A 23,218-nucleotide genomic window follows, 5' to 3' on the forward strand; every position below is an offset into this window, starting at 1 on the left:
GATGAGTGCAGCTCAGGGCACAAGTCGGAGAGAGCAGCGACCAGGCTTGATGTCAGCACCTCCCTCTCCTGTCCCCAAGCATATGCTGGGGCCTCCAGAAGCCACATATATTGACTAGGAGTACCTGGACACAAAGATGACCTTATGAAACGAGCCTGGCCCTCCTGGCCAGGGGAGCACTGCATGGGCTCCATCTCTCTCCCCAGAGAGACTGAGGCCTGCCTCTCCCTCTTCCTCCAGGCCAGACAGACGTTCGTAGCCTCTGCAGTCTCCATGGCGTGTTTGACCTGAGCCGCTGTGCCTGCTCCTGTGAACCAGGCTGGGGTGGGCCCACCTGCTCAGACCCTACAGGCGCTGGGGTGCCCCCATCCTCCCCACCCTCAGGCTCCGGGTCCTGCCCAGATGACTGCAACGATCAGGGTCGCTGTGTCCGCGGGCGCTGCGTGTGTTTCCCTGGCTACAGCGGCCCCAGCTGCGGCTGGCCCTCCTGTCCCGGGGACTGCAACGGCCGCGGGCGCTGCGTGCAGGGCGTGTGCGTGTGCCGGGCTGGCTTCTCTGGCGACGACTGCAGCCTGCGCTCGTGCCCCCGGGGCTGCAGCCAGAGGGGGCGCTGCGAGGACGGGCGCTGCGTGTGCGACCCAGGCTACACTGGCGACGACTGTGGGAAGAGGAGCTGCCCTAGAGGTTGCAGCCAGAGGGGGCGCTGCGAGAACGGACGCTGCGTGTGCGACCACGGCTACACCGGCGAGGACTGTGCGGTGAGGAGCTGCCCCCGGGGCTGCAGCCAGAGGGGCCGCTGCGAGGACGGGCGCTGCGTGTGCGACCCCGGCTACACCGGCGACGACTGCGGCTCGCGGAGCTGCCCGTGGGACTGTGGCGAGGGCGGGCGCTGCGTGGACGGCCGCTGTGTGTGCTGGCCTGGGTACGCGGGCGAGGACTGCGGCACCCGGACGTGCCCGCGAGACTGCCGGGGCCGCGGGCGCTGCGAGGACGGCGAATGCATCTGCGACGTAGGCTACAGCGGGGACGATTGCGGAGTGCGCAGCTGCCCGAGCGACTGCAACCAAAGGGGCCGCTGCGAGGACGGCCGCTGCGTGTGCTGGCCGGGGTACACGGGGCCTGACTGTGGCTCACGCGCCTGCCCCCGCGACTGTCGGGGCCGCGGGCGCTGCGAGAACGGCGTGTGCGTGTGCAACGCAGGCTACAGCGGCGAGGACTGCGGGGTGCGCAGCTGTCCCGGGGACTGTCGCGGCCGGGGCCGTTGCGAGAGTGGCCGCTGCGTGTGTTGGCCCGGGTATACAGGTCGAGACTGCGGCACGCGCGCCTGCCCCGGCGACTGTCGTGGGCGCGGCCGCTGCGTGGACGGCCGCTGCGTGTGCAACCCGGGCTTCGCGGGCGAGGACTGCGGGAGCCGTCGGTGCCCTGGGGACTGCCGCGGTCGCGGCCGCTGTGAGGACGGCGTGTGTGTGTGCAACGCGGGCTACGAGGGAGAGGACTGTGGCGTGCGCAGCTGCCCAGGAGGTTGCCACGGTCGCGGCCAGTGCCTGGACGGGCGCTGCGTGTGCGACGATGGCTACTCAGGCGAGGACTGCAGCGTAAGGCGGTGCCCGCGCGACTGCAGCCAGCACGGCCTGTGCCAGGACGGTGTGTGCACCTGTTGGGAGGGCTACGCAGGCGAGGACTGTGGCCTTCGTACCTGCCCCTCCAACTGCCACCAGCGCGGCCGCTGTGAGGACGGGCGCTGCGTGTGCGACTCGGGCTACACTGGGCCCTCCTGTGCCACCCGCACCTGCCCGGCAGACTGCCGGGGCCGTGGGCGCTGTGTGCAGGGAGCGTGCGTGTGCCACGTGGGCTATAGCGGCGAGGACTGTGGGCAGGAGGAGCCTCCCGCCAGCGCCTGCCCTGGGGGCTGTGGGCCCCGGGAACTGTGCCGTGCGGGCCAGTGTGTATGCGTCGAGGGCTTCCGAGGACCGGACTGCGCCATTCAGACGTGCCCCGGGGACTGCCGCGGCAGGGGAGAGTGTCGTGAGGGCAGCTGCGTCTGTCAAGATGGCTATGCAGGGGAGGACTGCGGGGAAGGTGAGCAGGAAGCCTTCCCCAATAGGATGGGTCAGGAACTGGGATCCAGAGCCCGTGGGAAGACCTGAGCCTGAGGCCTAGGAACCCAGGGACTGGAGAAAGTGTGAAGGAAGTCAGTTATTGGGGTTTGGGGTGGGGGGCAGTCATAGAAGACAGAGAGCCAGTGTCCACCAGGAGCAGCAGAACCATGGGGGCAGGGGGGTCCTGCAGGCAGGACCTGCTTTCAAATCTCTAATGGGCAGGTTGGAGCTCCTTTAGTTGCTTTTAGAGAGATTCTGTGTTCCCGGAGATTGGGGGGGGGGCGGGGAGGTGAAGGAGACCCCAGGGCCTGTTGAGGCCTCTGCCAGCTTTGCCCCACCTCCAGAGAGGAGCAGGAACTGGTATCCATCTTTTGGTGTGACCCTGAGTAGGGGGGGGGTGTGATAGGGGTAGGGGGTGAGGGGCTGCCTTAGGCTAACCACCTTCCCGTATCTCATTCTCCTGGGCAGAGGTGCCAGCCATCGAGGGCATGAGGATGCACCTCTTGGAGGAGACGACGGTTCGGACAGAGTGGACCCGGGCTCCTGGCACTGTGGATGCCTATGAAATTCAGTTCATTCCCACGGTGAGAGCCCAGCTGCTGGAGGAGGTTGAGTGGGCAGGCCTCGGGGGAGGGAGTTCTCACCTCAAGCAGGAAGTTCTAGGTAGTCAGGTGGCTAGGTTCCTGAAGCCCCTATGGAAGGCCTTCTCGTCCTACCCCACACTGGGTCCAGAAGGCCTCTGCAGCATCAGTTCACTGCTGCTGGAATACCTCTGGTGACAGTGAGCTCACTACTTCCAGAGGCTGTCCAGTCCGTTGTTGGTCATCACTGGTAGTTCTTTCTGTTGTTGCTGAATCTAAATCTGCCCCATTCTGACATCCATCCATTGGCCCTGGTTGGGCCTCCACCAGCATCAGAATGTTGCCATTGCTTTCCCCACGTCCTCTACCACAGGCTTTCAGGTATTTGGAAACATCAGTGATCACCACACTCTTCATTCTCTCCAGGCCAGACCCACTGGTCTCTTCACCCCTTTTCCCTAAGGCTTTGTTTCCCGAATCCCACAATTCCTGGGTTCCCTCCTCTAGTGCCTCGTACTTTTTGCATTTGCCTCCAAAATGTGGGGGCAAGGAGGAGTCCAGTAGTTCTCCTGGCTAACTCTGGAGACACGGGCACTTTTTTTCAGAGTCGGTGTGTATTAACTTGTGGTCACAAAAACTGTCAGCTGTTTTCAATCAAAACTGTTTTTAAGTAACTTTTATTATAAAGGTCATGTAGGCTCAGTGTAGAAACTTTAGAAAATGTAGATGGAAAAAAGGAAAGAAGAAAAGAAAAAAAAGGATAAAAAGATGACATTCAACTATATACACTTTCTCAGCCTAAATATAGGCCTCTGCATGTGGCTCTGTTCAGTGTTATCTTTTCTGGTTTGGGCCAAGCTGTCTAGGCTGTTGCAATAATTTGAGTCTGTGAACTGCTTCTCCCGCCTCCGTGTCATCAGTGCACTGCAAAGCATTCTTTCTCTGTCTCCTTCCAACTCGCTCTTAAAATATTTGGGGGCACCCTAAGGTCAAAGCCTCATGGCCTCTCATTAGAGACCTCCTTTTATGCAGATTGGGCTTTTATGATATGTTTGGCCTCCCAGCTCCAAATCATTTGACATCTCTACTGTCTAGCTCATGTTTTCCTGCATCTTCCCACAAATGCCATGGGTGAGTAGGCCATTTATCCTAATCTCTGCCTGGCCAGAACTCTGGAAGAATGAAAAACTCCCAGGGCCTAAACCCTAGGAAGGGTCAAGGACAGAAGGGACAGTTCAGAGGTGCTGGCTGTCAACCCCACCCTAATTGACTTGATCATTCTTTTTTTTTTTTTTTTTTTTTGGCAAGGGAGGGGGAGAGGCTGTTCATTCTAAGTCCTTTTGTTATAGCCACAAGACCAGACCCCTGCCATGCTCTGTCTCTCCTTACTGTCTGGTAGAAACAGAGGCAGAAATCCCAGCTTTGCAGTGCAACGAGTACAGCTTAGATTTTTTCTTCTGTGAAGTGTTTTTGTTGTTGTTTTTTGTTATAAAAATAATATAATCACAAGACAAGAATTTGGCAACTAGAGGAAAAAGCAAATAATTCTTGGCTGCTTCACACTAAAACAAGCACTGTTAACATTTTTAAGTGTTGCTCCCACTCTCTTCTGTGTGCATATTATTTACATAGCTCTGATCTTGAGAGGATAGGACTTTTAAAAGGAACAACTTTCTTAAGCAACTGCAGGGAAAGAAGAATTAAACACTTGAGATAGAAGGGACTTGCAGGAAAGCTTTGTCCTCTGCTCTTAGTAAATACAAACCCATCCTCGGGTGTTTTCAAGAAGTGTTTCCAAGAAGTTTCCCAGCCAAAGCTCTAGGCTTTCTCCCTCACCATGGGGCCAGGTGAGGTCGAGCTGGCCTGGGTCCAGCTCAACTCATCTCTGGGTATGAACCTCTGTCACATTCTGGGTTCCCTTTGAGCCCGGGTGTGGAAAATGCTCCTGTAAAGTTGGTCCCCGACACCTCTCTTGGACTCCACGTTAGCCTGTGCTACTGGCCTTCAGACTGCTTTCTAAGCTTTCTGTGGCTGGCCTCTGGAATCCTGCCTCTTGCCTTGGCCAGCGCTCTCTGCCCATTTCTGTTGGCACAGAGTATTGGTAGCTGGCTGTCCTCGGGCACTGCTATCTTCTTAGAAGCCTATCTCTACCTTATCCACTCCCTTTTCCAGAAGCACTCCATCGCAAAGCCCAGCCTCTGCTGTTGCTGGCAAAGGGACACACCTAGTCACTGGAATGGTTTTCAGAACGTGGAAGAAGAAACATTTCTCCTTCTCCATGCATACGTGGCATTGCTACTCTGACTCAGTGGTTCTCAAGGCATATTCCCGGGACCTGAAGTATTAGCATCACCCAGGAGGGAGCTTGTTACACATGCCAACGGGCAGACTCCAGCTCCAGAGCTACTGAATTAGGAGCTCTGGGCCTGGAGCCCAGTAACCTGCACTGTAACAAGCCCTCCGGGGGATTCTGATACACCCCAAGCCTGAGGGAGGACCACTAACTCAAGGAATGTTGCTATTTTGCAAAAGGCTGGTTCCTCTCTGAATGTGAGAGGAAGCATGAGGAAACTCAGGAAGGTGATCCCTTGAAGAGGAGGGCCCAGCATTCTTGATTTGGCTGTATTCTGCAGCCTAGAAACTGGACTATACCACGCTTTCATTGGGACACAAGACCTCATGGCCTTAGAAAAGTTTGTGTTTGAGGTCTGGTCTGAAAGGTGGAAGATGGTGGGGGAAACTCCAGTGCCCAAGCAGGGTGGCACCCCCACCTGGAACCATGAAGTTGGTATCAGAAATAAGGTTAGAAACTCGCCAAGGACAGTGAAGCAGTAAGGGACGCCAGCATCTGGTAGAGCCTGTCTCAGACCAGGCAAATGAGAGAGGTCGATTAGACTGACAGTGGCACTTTCAGGGGACGATTCCCAAATTGATCTTAGCAGGGACTAAGAGGTGTCTAAAAGGTTCACGTAGGCAGTCTGAAGGGAGAAGGTGGTCTGAAGAACAAGATGGCTTGTCTTGCTGGAAGGACCAGACATCATCAGGGAGCACCCAAGGGCCGTGTGTGTGTGTGTGTTGTTGGGTTGGGGGAATAAGGGGAGAAAGAAAGAGAAAGAGAAAGTTCTAGGAAGGATGAGGACTTCACGGGTCTTCAGGTGAAGCCCATCCAAAGGCCTCCTAGACTGGGGTATCCTAGGGCAGGGTGAGTAGGAGAGGAGCAGGGGTCCTGTGTGCCCGGAAAAATTTTCAACCAACAAAACTCTGACAAAGCTTTCTTTCATTCTCAACCCAGAAATCTCTACGTGGCCTCTCATCTGGTTTTGTACTTTGCTATTTACTGTGTTGGTTTCCCCACAATTTTCTTGGTTTAGGAGAGTACCTTTTGAAATTTCCAATCCTACTTGGCTGGATGGAGGTGTCCTCATCATGGCCAACATAGCTAAACAGAACAGAGCGTCCTTATTAGCTGTCCTAGCTAGACAGCCCAGTGAAATTCGGGGCAGTTAGACTGCTCACAGATGTCCATTCCTCCTGTTTCCCCAGTGGCTGGCACTCCAGGAGACCCTTCTGGAGCTGGTATATTTCCTGTGGGGTCACCACAGATAATCATAATACCTTATGTGTGCACTTGGAGCAGTGGTTCACTCACAGGCATGTATGCCACAGAGATTTGGGTAGAGATCTAATCAGCTTTAACATGAGCTGAGGACAGGGGACATGTCTTTCCTCATGCCCAGCACAATGCCAGGTACAAAATTGGGAAACGTTTATAAAGAATTTAGAGCAGGTGGACTTTGTTTTTGAGTGGTTGGAGGCCAGAGAGGTGCCTAATGCGTCCTGACAAGGGTCACACCCACATTACCCAGCCAGGAGCGGGTGTCTGTGGGGAGGCTGAGGCTGGGGCAAATGTTGGGCAAGATACTTAATCCTTTTGTACCTTGGTTCTTCATCTGTCCAATGGGAGTAACATGATCTACCTCATACGGTTCTTATGAGCATTAAGTGAGTTGATATACGCAAGTTGCCTTGAATAGCACCTGGTACGGGCTAAGCATTTTATATATTATTTTATTTTATTTTATTTTATTTTATTTTATTTTATTTCATTTCATTTCATTTCATTTCATTTCATTTCATTTCATTTCATTTCATTTTTTGAGAGAGAGAGAGAGAGAAAGGGTGCAAGTGAGCGAAGATTAGACAGAAAAAGAGAGAGAGAAGCAGGGCTTGAGCTCACCCGACGCGGGGCTCCATCCCATGAACCTGAGATCATGACCTGAGCTGAAGTCAGATACTTAATGACTGAGCCACCAGGTGCCCTGGGACTAAGCATTTTAGATGTGTTTGCTGCTACCACCACGCTCCCCAGCTGCACAGGACCAAGTTCTACACAATTCCGTGTTGACAGCAACTGGAGTTTGGAGAAAGAAGAGATAAGGAAGATTGGGCAGCAGGGGTGAGACTATCAGCCTTAAACCACCTGGTGCTCTCTTTCTTGCAGACAGAGGGGGTGAGCCCCCCATTCACAGCACGAGTACCCAGCTCTGCCTCAGCCTATGACCAGAGAGGACTGGCTCCTGGCCAGGAGTACCAGGTCACTGTCCGTGCCCTTCGAGGGACTAACTGGGGCCCTCCTGCTTCCAAGACCATCACCACCAGTGAGAGCTGGGGCTGAGGGAAGGGTCCTGGTTGGAGATTTGGATTTGAGAGGGGTGGCTGGGAATCTGTCCCCCAGGAAAGCAGAAGGGAGGAACTGGATGGTGACAGAGCTCTTAGAGTGAAAGCTGGTGACTGAAGAACTACACTCCCACCTGATCCCTCTTCTCTCTAACCTGGCTAGTGATCGACGGCCCCCAGGACCTCCGAGTGGTGGCTGTGACACCAACCACACTGGAGCTCAGCTGGCTGCGACCCCAGGCTGAGGTGGACCGATTCGTGGTGTCCTATGTCAGTGCTGGCAACCAGAGGGTGCGGCTGGAGGTACCCCCTGAGGCAGATGGAACACTGCTGACCGACCTGATGCCAGGCGTGGAATATGTAGTGACTGTCACTGCAGAGCGGGGCCGGGCAGTAAGCTACCCGGCTTCTGTCAGGGCCAACACAGGTATGCCTGGCCAGGGGTTAGGGAAGGACCCAGTTTCTTTGTGGAGCAGCCCCTTCCTTGGGAGCCCATATCTAGGGTTCACAGGCTCCTCTGAATGCACCTGGGCAGGGCAGGGGTAGTCACAAATCACCTGCTGGGGACTTGCTCTGTAACTGGGGCACGGGAAGACAAAGCCCTAGGGTGCTTGGAGGCCTGTTGTAGGAAGGCTGCAGGTTGGAGTAAGGGGGGAGGAACCTGCCCCATGGAGAGAAGCAGTAAATAGAAGATGATGTCTGACTCACGCAGATGGGGTAGATTTTGCTTGAAATTTAGACGCAGGCCTGTGCTTACAGTCGGTGGTCAGACCTTGTAGGGACTGGAATTGGGCAGATCAGAGATCCGCATTCCTGTTGACTTTAGGATTGGGGCTGGGGGGAAATTTGGTCTCAGAGCAGTAATTTTCCACTAATCCTCAAGGTCTCTTAACAGATGGATATTTAATTTCTTTTCCTGTGACAGAGGGACGCCCACCTCGCTGTAGCTCACATTCTCTCCTCCCACTCCCCTTTCTCTCCTTCAGACACAGGGCCCCACCTGCTGGCTTCTCTCTTCTTTCTAGGGCAGCAACAATGGCGGGCTTGGAGGGCGAGCGGGGAGGGGCTCCTGGGACACTGACTCCTTTCTCTGGTTCTCTTTCCAGGTGGGGCTGGGGCACGAGCAAGAGGCCTCTGGCTCCGGTTGGGGGCGGGGCGGGGGGGGGGAGTGCGGGGCTGCCGTGGGGAGGAGCGCAGGGGCGGTGGGGAGGGGGGCTGCCACTGACCTGCTCTCCCCTTCCCCCTTTTTTGCCCCCGGCAGCACCCGGCCACTACAGTTACCCGGAGGTTCGCCCCCCAGCCCCGCCCCCCAAGCCCCGCCCCCGGCCTGCTCCGGCCCCGCGGGCCCCTCGGCCCTCACGTCCCGCTAGGCCCTCGCGGCCGGCGGAGGATGGGGAGGAGGAGCCTCGGCCTGGGCCTAGCCTGCCGCAGCCCCCCCGGCGGGCGTGGGGCAACCTGACCGCCGAGCTGGGCCGCTTCCGCGGCACCGTGCAAGACCTGGAGCGCCACCTGCGGGCTCATGGCTACCCACTGCGGGCCAACCAGACCTACGCGTCGGTGGCGCGCCACATCCACGAATACTTGCAGCGGCGTCGGGCGGCTGCCGCCCCCGTCGGCTCCCCGGCCCCCCCGCCCCGTCGCCCCCGCCCCACCGCCAGCCCCGACCCCGGCACCTGGAAGCGGGACTCCAACCAGGGCATCTACGGCCTCTCGCCCGAAGGCGTCGATCGGGTGGCTGCGCCCCGCCACCCCAAGCCTGAGGTCCTGGGCAGTTCCGCGGACGGCGCACTACTCGTATCCCTTGATGGGCTTCGCGGCCACTTCGAGCGCGTGGTGCTGCGCTGGCGGCCCCAGCCGCCGGCAGAGGGCCCCGGCGGGGAGCTGACCGTGCCGGGCACCACGCGCACCGTCAGCCTACCGGACCTCAGGCCCGGCACCACCTACCACGTGGAGGTCCACGGGGTGCGGGCAGGGCAGACCTCCAAGTCCTACGCCTTCATCACCACCACAGGTAGCATGGGCTGGGGCCGCGGGACCACCCATTCCCTGCCCAGCCTCACCTGCCTTTGGAGTCTGCATCCAAGAGTTCCTCCCACTGCCTCACTGCTCAGACTGCCACCCCACCCCCACCCACCACACTCCTCGGCCTTCAAGCCCTTCCCGGTTCAGGCTCCAGGGGACGCCACAACAAAGCATGCCCCTCTGTGTTCCTAGAAGCCATCTCCACCCCAGGCCCTCGGGCATACCGGGGGCCAGGGAGACCTGGTCTTTAAGGTTCCCCAGACACTTTGTCAGGATTGCCATCCTGGGCAAGGGAAGGGGCATTTAGGGGGATGGGAGGGTCTGCAAAAACTCACTGGAGCAGTTGGGGTGGGCACCGGAGTGAAACCAGCACTCCCCAACTCTGACTCACTGTAGTGAGGGTGGCAGAAGGCTGTGGTCAGCGGTTACTATTTTCCACAATTTGGCCTTGACCTCAAAGGGACACATGGGGACTGCGGCGTGGGGATGGCCTTGAAACCATCAGGCAGCTTGTGTCTGTGAGAGGTGAAACCACTGCTTCTTGAGCTGTCTTTCCAGGCCTCCTGGCTCACTTCATGCTTGTCTCTTCCACAGGAACGATGCCGGGCTCAGGGGAGGGGTGCTCTCTGGCTGCCCTGGGGAGGGTTGTGGACCCGTTCTTCCCCCCTAGGGCCCAGATGCCACCTGAGCTGGATGTACCCCCCATACACACCCTCTTTTCCCTCTCTCCTCACTACCCACTCTCTACTTGCATCCGCCTTCCCTAACACCACATCTCCTCCTTTCTTCCAGGCTTCTCACTGCAGCACTAATGGAAGCCACGACCACCACCCAGTAGGGAAGGGGATGTACTTAGGGAAGGACATGGAAATCTGTGGGGCTGGGGGTCATAGGAGCCTTGTGAGGGGAGGGATGGCCAGATTTAGTTCTTTTATTTATTGCCTGCAGGTTTGTCTGTTTAAGAATGGGGTGGACAGGGGTGTTGGGAGGATGGGGCCCACCCTTGGAAGGATGAGGTGGTCCAGCGAGTGGACTCAGAAGCAGAAGAGGGAGGGTCTATAGGCTCTGAGAGGCTAGAAGGCAGAACCTGGGGGCTGGGATTTCCCTTCTTGCTCTCATTCTTGACTCTCTTGTTTTCTCTCCCTGCCCCTTCCCAGGGTCCTCTCCCTCAGGCCTTTTGGTGGCCACGGATGAGCCTCCTCCCTCAGGCCCTTCAACCACTCAAGGGGCCCGGGCCCCTGAACTACAGCAGCGCCCCCAGGAACTAGGAGAGTTGAGGGTGCTGGGCAAAGACAAGACAGGGCACCTCCGCGTCGCTTGGACTGCTCAGCCTGACACGTTTGCCCACTTCCAGCTGCGCCTCCGGGTGCCCGAGGGGCCAGGGGCACATGAGGAACTACTGCCAGGGGACGTCCGCCAGGCTCTGGTGCCCTCACCACCTCCCGGCGTCCCCTATGAGCTGTCGCTTCGTGGGGTCCCCCCGGAGGGCGAGTCCTCTGCCCCTCTTATCTACCAAGGCATTATGGGTATATCCTAAACTCTGTTCAGATTAGTGTCCTGAGGGCGGGGGAGGGGCTGGGCCATCAGGGCTTCTGAGGTGGGAGAGGATTGAAGGGCAGCGCTGGTGTTTGGGTTGGAGTGGTAAAAGCAAACAAGAAGAGAAAAGGTTGGAGTTGAGGGTTCAGAGGAAAGAGGAATGGAGGGGGTCTTAGAACAATGACAAGGTGGGTAGGGAAGGGGAATAGCAGATGGGAGGAAGGTCAGAGGGTACGACAGGGAGTCAAGGAGAGAGGCTGTAGGCTTCTGGCTCTCCACCTGCAGCTTTCTTTGCCTGTGTCCTCCCCAATTCCTGGTCACCCCTCTGTCCCTCCCACCCCATAGATCTCTGTGGGTAGGTGTGGGAAGGCCTCTAGCCCTGAGGATACTGACCCTTAGCTCCCTCTTCCCCTTCTCTTCCCCACAGCCCCCGCCATCCCTTCACTGGGATGGTAGCCCACCACCCTGGGAGCCTGGCCTGCAGTGGACAGTGCTCCATGGTCCCATCAGCCAGTTTCTCCCGGGGACAGAAGTTCTTTAGCGTGGGGGACTCCACAGCCAGCAGGGCATCAGAGATGGGTGAGGTTTGTGAAAACAGTGAGGGATAGGGCCTGGGCTTCCCGACTCTCGTGTTCCCTCCTGGTCCCTCTTTATGGGACTAGGGTAAGTCGCTCTCCCTGCCACTCCAGATCAAGCTCAGCACTAGGAGAGAGGGTGGTGAGGGAGAGAAAAGTCCAAGTGGGTGGAGGAGTCTTCAGCTGCTCCAAAACAGCAATGAGGAGGTTCTGACTCAGGAAGACCAGGGGGGACCTGAAACTCCCTCAAAGGTCTTGGTATGGAGAGGGAGGGGCGGGGAGGCTAGCACAAGGGAAGGGCTAAAGTTCTCATTCCAGAACAGAGATGGCTGGCTACTCACAGAGGGCTGAGGGTAGGAAAATGGAAGCTTTGAGGGAGGGAGCTGTCCAGGAAGGAGGGACCTAATGGGCTGAGGAAAGGGAAGGAGACCAGGGACAAGGCAGGGGTTGAATCCACCTGCTTTACTTTTGTTCCCCACATTCCAGACAGGGATGGGGCAAAGCCTGGGAAGCCCTTGGCCCCGCCACATCTGGGCGAGCTGACAGTGACTGGCATGGCCTCCAACTCCCTGCTCCTGCAATGGACGGTCCCTGAGGGCGAGTTCGACTCCTTCGTGATCCAGTACAAGGACAGGGACGGGCCCCAGGTTGTCCCTGTGGAGGGGTCCCAGCGCTCGGCCCTCATCACCAACCTGGACCTTGGCCGCAAGTACAAATTTGTGCTATATGGGCTCCTGGGCAAGAAGAGGCATGGCCCCCTGGTGGCTGAAGCCAAGATCTGTGAGTGAGAGCCTTCACACACACTCCTATCTCTGCCCCTGTGCAAAGTCTTGAAGGAGGTCTTCCCAGTGCTTTGGGAACTCCAGGAAGGCTTCCTGGAGGCAGTGGTGCCTGAGGTGAATCCCGAAGGGAAAATAGTGGCAGGTCAGGCAGAGAGGTTGAGGAGGGCAGTGCAGACAGAGGGAGCCATGGAGAATGAGGTGGCAGTGAGTGTGGCCCTGTACAATCTGTTTCCTCTGGATGGAGAGCAGGGTACCTGGAGAGCTGAAGGGACTGGTCTTGTGTGTCTGACTGAGGAGCTTGGCACTCATTTGAGGGCCCCAGGGGGCCTCTGAAGGGTTTTAAGTGGGAGTGACATGATTTCATGCTTATCTTACAAATGACACTGAGGCCGCTGCAGAGAATAGCTGGAGAAGTGAGTTAAGAGCCAGCAGGAAATGATGCTGGCCTGGCTGGAAGGGTGGCAGTGAGGCTGGGTGTGGGAGGTGAAGGATGATGAGGAGGCCCAAGAACTGCCATGTTCTAGATCAGACAGTTCCATTCCCTGAGGCAAGGGACAGCAGAGGTGAGGAACAGCACAGCGTGAGCATTTAACTGTCAAATGTGTTTAAGATGTTCTAAGTGCGTCATCACACTTACTGCCTACAGCAGCCCCAGGAGACATGCCCATTTATGGATGAGGAGAGTCAAGGCACTGAGAGGGAGAGGGCACTCAAGCAGAAAGTGGTGGGCTGAGGGGTTATCTCTGCTGCCCTCACAGGTCTGGAGGGCAGAGAGAAGGCCTGGAGAGGGTGCTTGGGTGTCCTCAGTGCCAATGGGCAGGAGCCAGAGTGAGGTTGTAGGGGGAGAAGAGATGGGGCGGCTGGAACCCTGGAGATGGACAGCACTCAGGGCCTGAGCAGAGAAAGAGGAGTGTGCAAGGTAGCCCAAGGAGGTGATCTGGGGAGAGGGGCATGGCCAGAGAGAGTGGTGTCCTGGATGCCAAAATTAAGGGTGTGGCCAGACATGTCAGATTCCATAAGAGTGATTCAGGGCTACAGAGCGTCCGCAGGACTTAGCAATGGCGAGGCCACCACTGACCCCGGGGAGAGCTGCCAGTGGAAGGTGGAGCCGGATTGAAAGGGTGATGGAGGTGCGGACATGGCTACAACCAGTATAGATGTCTCTTTCTGGAATCTGGGCAAGGAAGAGAGAGCAAGCAGGGAGGGTGGAAGCTGGAGAGAGCTAGCAACTGAGAGGAGGAGCTCCTGTCAATGCTGAGGGCACAGTGGCAGGGAGTGAGGGGTTGGTGGTGCGGCATGAGAAAGGAGGAAGTGGGGCCCAGAGCACAGGTGTGGAAGCCTCTCCCACAGTAAAACGCTCCAAAGATCGCACTTCCCTCTCTTGGAGGAGAGAGCAGCTAGTAGTTAAGCCTGGAAGCAGTAGAGATTGTCCTGGAAGGCTTCCCTGGCTACGGAGACACAGAAAGGGATGGCTGGGCTCCCTTCTCTCTGAAGTCCGTCACTAGGCTGCGGATAGATTCAGGGCCGCACTAGTCCATAAGGTGCTTCTGTGCCATTTAGAAGAAGGCACCCCTTCTCTAGGTGAGCGTAGCCCCATGCCAGGGCACACAGCTTGGCAAGGAGAGGCTGGCTGAATTTTAGTCTCTTGGTCCTCCCTCAGCCATGCGCCTTTGTGCAGGGAACAGCCTGCACAACCTCACCCAGCATCCCAATGTGGGAGATGGATCTCCCTTCTCCTTTGACCTGTGTTCCTCCTTTTTCTCTACCCCTCCTCCCAGTGCCTCAGAGTGATCCCAGCCCAGTGACTCCACCCCGCCTGGGAAAGCTGTGGGTGACAGATCCCACCCCAGATTCACTGCACCTCTCTTGGACTGTCCCTGAGGGCCAGTTTGACTCCTTCGTAGTCCAATACAGGGACAGGAACGGACAGCCCCAGCTGGTGCCCGTGGAAGGGCCTGAGCGCTCGGTCATTGTCTCCTCCCTGGACCCTGACCACAAGTACAGGTTCACTCTGTTTGGGATTGCCAACAAGAAGCGGCACGGCCCCCTCACAGCTGATGGCACCACAGGTGAGGGGCAACTACCTAAGCTCCCCCGTGACCCCTCCCAGCCTTCCACACCCTTGCCCTCAGCCAGGAACCAGCTGGGGCCTCCCAGTGAGATGGTGGACTCTGAATCCTGGCCCCACTCCCAGGCTGAGGGATAGCCAGCCTCCCCTGTACTGCTGGGTCCCTTCCATCCCATTCAGCTGTTCCCCGAGGCCCAGAAGATGTATCATACCCTGGCTCTGCCAGACTTCCCAGGAGTTCAGCACTCATGCTGATTGATTAGTGACCCACCCGCCAGGTATGACAACCCCTCCAAACCCCAAACACCAATCTGGGGCTGCCAGTATAGCCCTCAGTGGATCCTCTTATTTACAGCCTCAGAGAAGAGAGAGGAGCTCCTCCACCCAGAGTCCCCAGAGCGGCCCCTGCTGGGGGAACTGATGGTGACTCATGCGACCCCAGACTCCCTGCGCCTGTCCTGGACAGTGACCCAGGGCTCCTTCGACTCCTTCATGGTCCAGTACAAGGACGCGCAGGGGCAGTCCCAGGCAGTGCCCGTCAGGGGTGATGAGAATGAGGTCACCATTCCTGGCCTGGAGTCGCACCGGAAGTATAAGATGAACCTCTATGGGCTTCATGGCAGGCAGCGTGTGGGGCCTGTGTCTGTGGTGGCCGTCACAGGTGAGTCAGGGCCACACAGGCCTCCCTCCACTGCCAGCCCCCGGTCCTCTGGGCAGGACCTGGCCCCGGGACTCCTTCGTACTTCTCTCCACCTTCTCTTTCTGGGCTCCAGTTCTGCCAAGCCTCTACCCTGGACCTCCCCACATCCCAGGACTTCTCACCCAGCCAGCAGCCCCTGACCTTCTACTCAGCCCTGCTTCTCCATCTCCAAGAACCGGCCTCATTTTTCCCATTCCGAATGCCTGGAATCATCCCTCCGCCCCAGGCTGTCCTCCCCACAGATATCCTCAGCCACTGTGTTCCTTCCCCTATCATGGCCTGGCTTGGGGTGCTGTCATTTCTGAGCTTCTGTTGTGGGCTCCCTGCACCTTCCCGCCATTGCTTGCCCTGTTCAGAGCTGGTGGATCCAAGGGACAAGAGTCCCATGTTTCCCATGTTTCTGGCATGAAAAGGCCTCTTCCCAGGCCCCCACATCCCTGGTTCCCAGCCACCTTGGAGCAGGGCAAAGGGCTCCCTCTCAGTCCCCCTACCTGCCCTCATTCTCCCACCTGTCCAGCCCCCCCGCCCGCCGCCCTGGGTCAGCACCATTTCTGTGGTTTTGTAGCATCATGGGTGGGAGCATGGGCTCTGGATCCAACTGCCTGGATTTTAATCCTAGCTCTACAGTTTATTCCCTATGGGACCTTGCACAAATTACTAAATCTCTCTGTACCTCAGCTTTCTCATCTGTCAAATGAGGATAATAACGGTCACTGCTGCTTCACACAGTCATTAGAATTAAATCAGTTAACGTACAAACATACATACTTAGAACAGTGCCTGGCACATCGAAACCTATAAGAATGAGCTGCTAGGGGCATGCCTGGGTGGCTCAGTCAGTTAAACATCCGACTTTGGCTTGGGTCATCATCTCATGGTGTGTGGGTTCGAGCCCTGCGTCAGGCTCTGTGCTGACAGCTCAGAGCTTGCAGCCTGCTTCAGATTCTGTCTTCCCCTCTCTCTCTGCTCCTCCCCTGCTCTCTCTCTCTCTCTCTCTCTCTCAAAATAAATAAACATTTAAAAATTAAAAAAAAAAAAGAATGAGCTGCTATTTCTCCCTGATTCTCTCCCTTCCCAGTATCCTTTTTTGTCTCCTTTATCTCCCTAACTTCCCCATTGTTGCCTCCTCCCTCTTCAATCTTCTGTCCCCTGAGTAATACCCTGTGGACCAGGGAGTGGGTTACAAAAGCCAGTCTCCCGTCTCCATGGAGCCTCAGCAGAGACCTAGTTGCCAGACAGTAGATAGGTACCCTCAGGGCTGTGATTCTAGACCCCGCCAGGGAAGAGCATGGCCTTCCCTAGCCTTCTACCCCGAATCTTTCTCCCACTCTTGTCTGAAGTAGAAGGAGGGACAGGACTGTCCAGGGAGGCCCTAGCCAAGGTATATTCTGTCTGGTGTCTTGGTAAGTGGGGTGGGGCAGCTGGAAAGCCCTAGGGGGGTGCTGGAGCTGAAAGGGAAGAAGGCAAATGTGAAGACGCCTTACTGGCCCCTCGATTTCAGCACTGTCAGAGGACATGGGAGAAAGTTCCCCAGAATTTCCTTTCTTCCCATCTCAGCTCTTTTCTCAGACTGTGGTCGGTGGGGGTGGGGGTGGGGGTGGGGGTGGGGAACACCCACCCCCACCCCCACAGAATCCACCAGTACAATTCCTGCCAGCAGTACCTATAGGGTTCAGGGGCCTGTCTCAACTATCTCCAGTGAGTTACTGAATGGCTGATACAAATGCTACCCGAACCCCAAAGCCTATGGCTTGAGGTCTTTATTTGCTGGATATACTTGATTGTCATAATTCGCCAACAAAGCAAGTTAGGCTGTAAGTCTGTATCCTCATCTCTTCTCTCAGCCCCCCAGGAGGTTGTGGAGGAGACACCCAGCCCCACCGAGGTGGAGGAGACCCCCAGCCCCACAGAGCCCAGCACAGAGGCCCCAGAGTCCCCCGAGGAGCCCCTGCTGGGGGAGCTGACAGTGACAGGATCTTCCCCAGACTCGCTGAGCCTCTCGTGGACCGTCCTCCAGGGCCACTTCGACTCCTTCACTGTCCAGTACAAGGACAGGGACGGGCGGCCCCAGGTGGTGCGTGTCGGGGGTGAGGAGAGTGAGGTCACCGTCGGGGGCCTGGAGCCGGGGCGCAAGTACAAGATGCACCTGTATGGCCTGCACGGGGGGCAGCGCTGGGGCCCCGTGTCCACCGTGGGCGTGACTGGTGAGTGAGAGCTGGGGCCTGCTTCCTTTTCCTCCCACCAGTGGCCCCCAGCCTTCCTGTGGCCATTGCTCTCCCTTGCTGCAGTGGTAGTATGACCCCTTGCCCCCACCACCTCCTCCTACCCTGCCCCTTACTGAGGGAGGACCTAAAAAGAGCAGTTCGCCAGGGATTGGGCTATAACCAGCCTTGTGACCTTTAACAATTTTAAATTTTCTGTGCCTGTTTCCTCATGTGTAAAATGAGGACAGTAACAGCCGCCCACAGAATTGTAGTGAGGATTAAATGAGTTAACAGACATGAAGCACTAAGGAAGGGCAGGCACAGAGTACACATGCTGCCAGTGTTGCCACAAAGATGATTATAATTATCCTGAGTCTGGGGTTTGCTCTGTCCTCTTTGGCTGGTTTAGCTGCTTAGGTGGTCAGATGTGCATGAGGCATTGGGCCTCTCCATCAGTAGCTGGAAACTTTCTTTACCACTCATCCAGTGAGTGACTTTGAAGCAAAGAGGGACATCCGTTCCACTCCCTGCCTCGGGCCCAGGTTGGGACCACCTGGGCACCACAGAGGAAGCAGCCTGGGGAATCCCTCCAGGGCCTCAGCAGCTGGGGACCAGAACCAAGGCAGACCTCTGGGACTTGGCTATTCTCCTGCTGACTTGCCCACCTCGGTCACAGGAAGGGGCCTCCCTTTTCCCTTTGCTCACTGAAACAGACACACCTTTTTCAAAACAACTTTTAGTATAAAGAGAAAGATTAAACACTTAAAAGCAGAAAAACAAGTTTTCAGAGCATGGTGTCTGTACTCCCACGAAGCCCAACCTTACAGTGACTTGGCTGGCTTAGTTTACAGAACCTTCTACTCCTAATTTCTTTTTGTTCTTCAGTTAGCTCCATTGTCAGAGTAGGAAAAGTGATGGGTAGCTGGAGCCTGCTGAGCTGACCAAGGGGCTGTGCCTGGCATAAAGCACATGCTGTACCACTGCCAGGAGAAAATATGTACACAGCCTATTAGAAACATTTCTAGGGGCCTCTGGGTGGCTCAGTCAGTTAAGTGTGTGACTCTTGATCTCAGCTCAGGTCTTGATCTCAGGGTCATGAATTTGAGCCTGCATTGAGCTCTGTGCTGGGCATGAGGCCTACTGAAAGGAAGGAAGGAAGGAAGGAAGGAAGGAAGGAAGGAAGGAAGGAAAGAACAAAAGAAAAAAAGAAAGAAAGAAAAAAGAAAAGAGGGAGGGAGGAAGAAAAAGAAAGGAAAGAAAGGAAGGGAGGGAGGAAGGAAGGAAGGAAGGAAGGAAAGAAGGAAGTAAGGACAGAAAGGAGAGACAGGGAGAGAGGGAAGGAGGAAGGAAGGAAGAAAAGAGAAAGAAGGAAGGAAGAAAGGAAGGAAGAAAAGAAACATTTCTAAATTAGAAAAAGATTACATCAAATGCAGCATGGTACTGCCATGCCCATGGGTAGTTGTAGTTCTACCTTTTCCAGGTAAGCCAAGCCACAACAGTAAGGCTTATTTGACAGTGAGGGATAGTTTCTCTTCCTTACAGAAAGAAGTACAGACAGGGCACAAATGAGCAGGCAACGGATGCTACAGGACCTATCAGAGCTAGAAGGAACATGAAATACAATACCAGCTCTCATACCTGGTACTGAGTAGATGCAGCCACTCCCACCCACCTTAAGCTGCCTTCAGCCCTGCCCTCCCTGCTCAGAATCATTTCTGTCTTTCTGAGGCCTCACCAACGGCCCATTTTTAAAGCAGGTTTTATCTTTCTGGAGCTTAGTCTTATCTTCCTGCAGACGCCAGAGAAAACAGCTCTTGGGAACCACACCCAGCAGCCTCCTCCACTGTTTTACTTCTTGGGACCACCTTCTAGGTTTGGTCACTATTGAGGAATGCCGCCCACACTCAGCTGATTCTGGGGCAGTGGGGACCAACAGGTTCTGAGCTCGGCCTTTCCCAGCAGAGTCGTGCAGTAATTTAGCAAGCATTTGTGGAGCACCCACAGTGTGCCAGGGCCTGGGGACACAGCCGTGAGCAAGGCTAAGCCTCTGCCCATGGAGCTCACATTCTAGCAGAGGGAAACAGACACCAAACTGCGCAAATCTGTCAGCGCTACTGAACGTGACAGTGATTAGCCCTGGAGAGAAAAGCCAAGTCCAGCAGGCGATGGTGAATGGGTAGAAAGGGGGTAGGAAATGGCCTCTCTAATGGAAGACCTGAAGGAGGGAGAGGACAAGGCACGCGGGCCTTTGGGAAGAAGATCCAGGGCAGAGGGAAAGTGCCCTGACCATTTGTGGGCAAGCCAGGAATGTTTGGAATGGGGGGAGGGGGATATGTGAGAGATGATCAATCACTTGGGACCTCAGAGGCTTTTGCCCTGAGTGAGATGGAAGTCATTTTGGGAACAGGCTCTGACTAACATTGATCGGAGGCAGGATGAGGGTGGAGGAGGGAGATGATTTAGGAGACCCTGATAGTCCAGTAAGAGCCGGTGGCACTTGGTGCTTGGGGATGGAGGCAGCAGGGCGGAGTTAGTGAGGGGGCATCAGCTGCTGAAGGGGACAATAGAACTTCCTCACAGGCTAGATGTGGGGTGTGAGAGGACTCGGACAATGCCCAGAATGAAGTTGTGGCTTTGCCAAGGTGGGGAGGCTGTGGACTGAGCAGTTGTGTGTGGGGGGGAGTCTCTGAGCCCGGTTTTGGACTTAATGAGTTTGAGACACAGACCAGGCACCCAACAAAGATGCCAGGCAAACACTGAGTCTGCGGGTCCCGGGAGAGGGGACTTGGAGCACTGACGCACAAGGGAAGTTCAGCCACTTTACCAGGGTCTCAGTGATGGTGCACACCCCTCCCCAGCCCCAGCACAGCCCTAGATCCTGGCAGGGACTGAGTGAGGGGTTGTGGCCGGACAGATGTTGCCAAATTAGTGTAGTTTTAATCAGAACCACCTCGTGGACACCACAAAAACAACAGACATAACTACTAACAAGGAAAAGAGGGGCTTTTCCTAACGGTCTCCCACCATCTCTGTCAGCTCCACAACCGGAAGAGACTCCAGCCACGGAGCCCCCCCTGGAGCCACACCTGGGAGAGCTGAGAGTGACAGATGTGACCCCCAACTCCATGGGCCTCGCATGGACAGTCCCAGAGGGCCAGTTTGACTCCTTCATGGTCCAGTACAAGGACAGGGACGGGCAGCCCCAGGTGGTGCCTGTGACCTCAGACCAGCGTGAGGTCACCATCCCCGGCCTGGAGCCTGCACGCAAATACAAGATGAACTTCTATGGGCTACATGGTGGCCAGCGTGTGGGCCCCCTCTCTGTGGTAGCTGTGACTGGTGAGTGAGCAGGGATGAGGCAGTCCCCATCCCTGGTTACCCAGAATCCTCCCCACCCCACAACCCTCTCTGAGATCCTGCCTCAGAGGCTTCCACAGGTCCTTCCTGAGGTCACAGGCACCTTACTCTGTTCCCTGGCCCCTTGGCGTCTTCCCCAGCTAGAACCTTCCCTGCCCTCCCAGTCCCCATCTCCATTCTGCCCTTTCCCCCAGGCAGGAATGTCTTGCTTCCATTTGATCTAAATCCAGTTGCAGACTGTTTGTCTCCCCTGATTGCCCACAGCTGTTCCCTTCCTTTCTCTTTACAACCCTGCTGTGACCTGGACACAGCTGCCACCTTCCCCTGATGTCCTTTTTTTCTAGTTGAGCTTAAATGGCACGCATTCCTTGAATCTCCTCTCAGAGGCCCTTAGCACCCTGGGTGCTATAGCCTGCCTTCCTCCCAGAAGTGGCCCTTGCTCTTAGCTTCCTGGGCACAGGTTGCCGCCGTTTCTTCTGCCAGTGTCTGGTGAAACCCATGGACTCCTCTCAGAGCAGTGTTCTATTATCTTTTTTAAATTAAGTTTATTTTTTTAAGTTTATTTGAGAGAGACAGAGAGAGTGAGTGGGGGGTGGGGCAGAGAGAGAGGGGGGACAGACGATCCAAAGCAGGCTCCATGTAGACAGCGGAGAGCCTGACATGAGGCTCGAACCCGTGATCTCAAGGTCATGACCTGAGCTGAAGTCAGACTCTCAACTGACTGACCCACCCAGGCACCCCTCAGAGCAGTGTTTTAAAATACATAAAATAAAGGCATAGGATTACAGAGGAAGCCAATTATATTGATATTCAATTATCAAAATATTTTAAATTCAAATTTATGATTTAGTAATACAGGAACGTCTTTATTCATTAAATAATAAGAGTTAGAGGATTGTATAATAACATACCCACGTTTAGAAGTAGTTGGTCATGAGAGTAAACGGTATTTTGAAGTTTCTGTAGTAATTCTAAGGTGATGGAAAAACATCTGTTGATTCCTAATAGAATCACAATCCAGTAGAATCACAAGTACTGCTGGTACCTCAGTGGTTTGTCACCTATATTCATCATTGAAGGAAATGCTACATTTCAGTTACACGTCAGGGAAAATATGGATGTAACTGTTTCTTATCTTAGTTTAAGGATCCCTTGAGGCCCTGGGAGGCCAGGAGTTCAAGGGGGAAGTTCTCCTGCCCAAGACCTCAGCCATGTTCTTTGTTTTCCTGGATCCTAGCTCCCCTCCCTCCAGCCCCAACCACAGAGTCCCCCCAGGAGCCACGTCTCGGGGAGCTGACAGTGACAGACCTGACCCAGGATTCTGTGAGCCTCTCGTGGACGGTCCCTGAGGGTGAATTCGACTCCTTTGTGGTCCAGTACAAGGACAGGGATGGGCAGCCCCAGGTGGTGCCTGTGGCCGCAGACCAGCGCGAGGTCACCATCCCTGGCCTGGAGCCCAGTAGGAAATACAAGTTCCTGCTCTTTGGGATTCAGGATGGGAAAAGACGCAGCCCAGTTTCCGTGGAGGCAAAGACAGGTGAGAGCCCCCCAGCCCCCCAGCGGCCTTCACACCATTTTTCACACTGCCTTATCTCTTTCCTTCTGCTGGTCTGCCCTCTGTCCATCTCTTTTGATTCATTTGAAAAGCCACAGTGGGACCCCTGGATGGTTCAGTCGGTTGAGAGTCTAACTTTGGCTCAGGTCATGATCTCAAAGTCTGTGAGTTCGAGCCCCATATCGGGCTCTGTGCTGACTGACAGCTCAGAGCCTGCAGCCTGCTTCAGATTCTGTGTCTCCCTCTCTCTCTGCTTCTCCCCTCCTCACGCTCTATCTGTCTCTCTCCAAATAATAAATAAACACTTAAAAAAGAAAAGAAAAGAAAAGAAAAGCCACACTGCCTGCCCCAGTTCAAGGAAAACGAGCCCAGTTCCTGGGTCTGCTCCGCTGGTTGATTTTTTCTCTCTTTTCATAATTTCCACTTCTGTTGAATGGGGGAAGCCCCTTCAGAACACTTCCTGGAAGGTGGGACAGACTGGGGGTGCTGGGGGAGGGGTGAAGGGAGCCAGGAGCCCTTTCTGCCTGCCTGGGTCTTGCCGCCATCAACCTTGTGCAGCCGTCACCTCCTGAGAGTTTTGCCATCACCCAGTTTTCTTATGCTACTGGCTTATGCTCATTGCATCCCCTATCTGCAGCCCCCAGAGGACCCTTTCCCTCCTGTGGCCTCTTCCTGGAGCCTCAGAAACTGGGAACCAGAGGAGCCCAGGGCTGGCTGCCCAGCCAGTCTCAGTCAATTCCAGCCCAGCTGTGCCCCTTTCCTGGGTTTCAGGCCAGGCCCTCCCCTGCCCCTGGGGGCTCCCTGATGCCAGAAAACTCTAGCAATAACAATGCTGTCAGCGTCCTCTCTGGCCAAGAAGGCAGTGGGCCAGCTCCTTCTCAGGCCTCAGGATGGCTTTGGGACAGACACCAGATCCTTTCTCCATGTGAGCTCCCCTTCTCCTCCCCCCACCCCAAGTTGGCAGCCCCCACTACTTTCCCAGGTCCTGTGAGGGCCACCTCCATCATAACATCCTGCTTTCCCACCTGCTGTCTGCACTCATTGGGGATCCTGTGCCCCCTC

At 55.8% G+C, this 23,218-nt stretch overlaps 1 protein-coding gene across 10 annotated transcripts in view; it reads left to right on the forward strand.

Moving 5' to 3' along the window:
• The window catches only part of TNXB (tenascin XB), a 62,407-nt gene that overhangs the window by 10,450 nt on the left and 28,739 nt on the right, over nucleotides 1-23,218 (forward strand). For 7 of the 10 annotated variants that reach the window (XM_053223002.1, XM_053223005.1, XM_053223007.1 and 4 more), the window contains exons 3-14: nucleotides 241-2,079; nucleotides 2,568-2,683; nucleotides 7,182-7,338; nucleotides 7,521-7,784; nucleotides 8,619-9,368; nucleotides 10,537-10,905; nucleotides 11,977-12,270; nucleotides 14,051-14,341; nucleotides 14,696-15,001; nucleotides 16,885-17,244; nucleotides 20,281-20,583; nucleotides 21,839-22,138. In XM_053223002.1, coding sequence (XP_053078977.1) covers nucleotides 241-2,079; nucleotides 2,568-2,683; nucleotides 7,182-7,338; nucleotides 7,521-7,784; nucleotides 8,619-9,368; nucleotides 10,537-10,905; nucleotides 11,977-12,270; nucleotides 14,051-14,341; nucleotides 14,696-15,001; nucleotides 16,885-17,244; nucleotides 20,281-20,583; nucleotides 21,839-22,138 — 5,349 coding nt within the window. The remainder of the gene's footprint in view (nucleotides 1-240; nucleotides 2,080-2,567; nucleotides 2,684-7,181; nucleotides 7,339-7,520; nucleotides 7,785-8,618; nucleotides 9,369-10,536; nucleotides 10,906-11,976; nucleotides 12,271-14,050; nucleotides 14,342-14,695; nucleotides 15,002-16,884; nucleotides 17,245-20,280; nucleotides 20,584-21,838; nucleotides 22,139-23,218) is intronic. The other 3 variants (XM_053223003.1, XM_053223008.1, XM_053223006.1) reach the window with 3 other exon arrangements.

The sequence above is a fragment of the Acinonyx jubatus genome, chromosome B2 (assembly GCF_027475565.1).
Source record: "Acinonyx jubatus isolate Ajub_Pintada_27869175 chromosome B2, VMU_Ajub_asm_v1.0, whole genome shotgun sequence".
NCBI lineage: Eukaryota > Metazoa > Chordata > Mammalia > Carnivora > Felidae > Acinonyx > Acinonyx jubatus.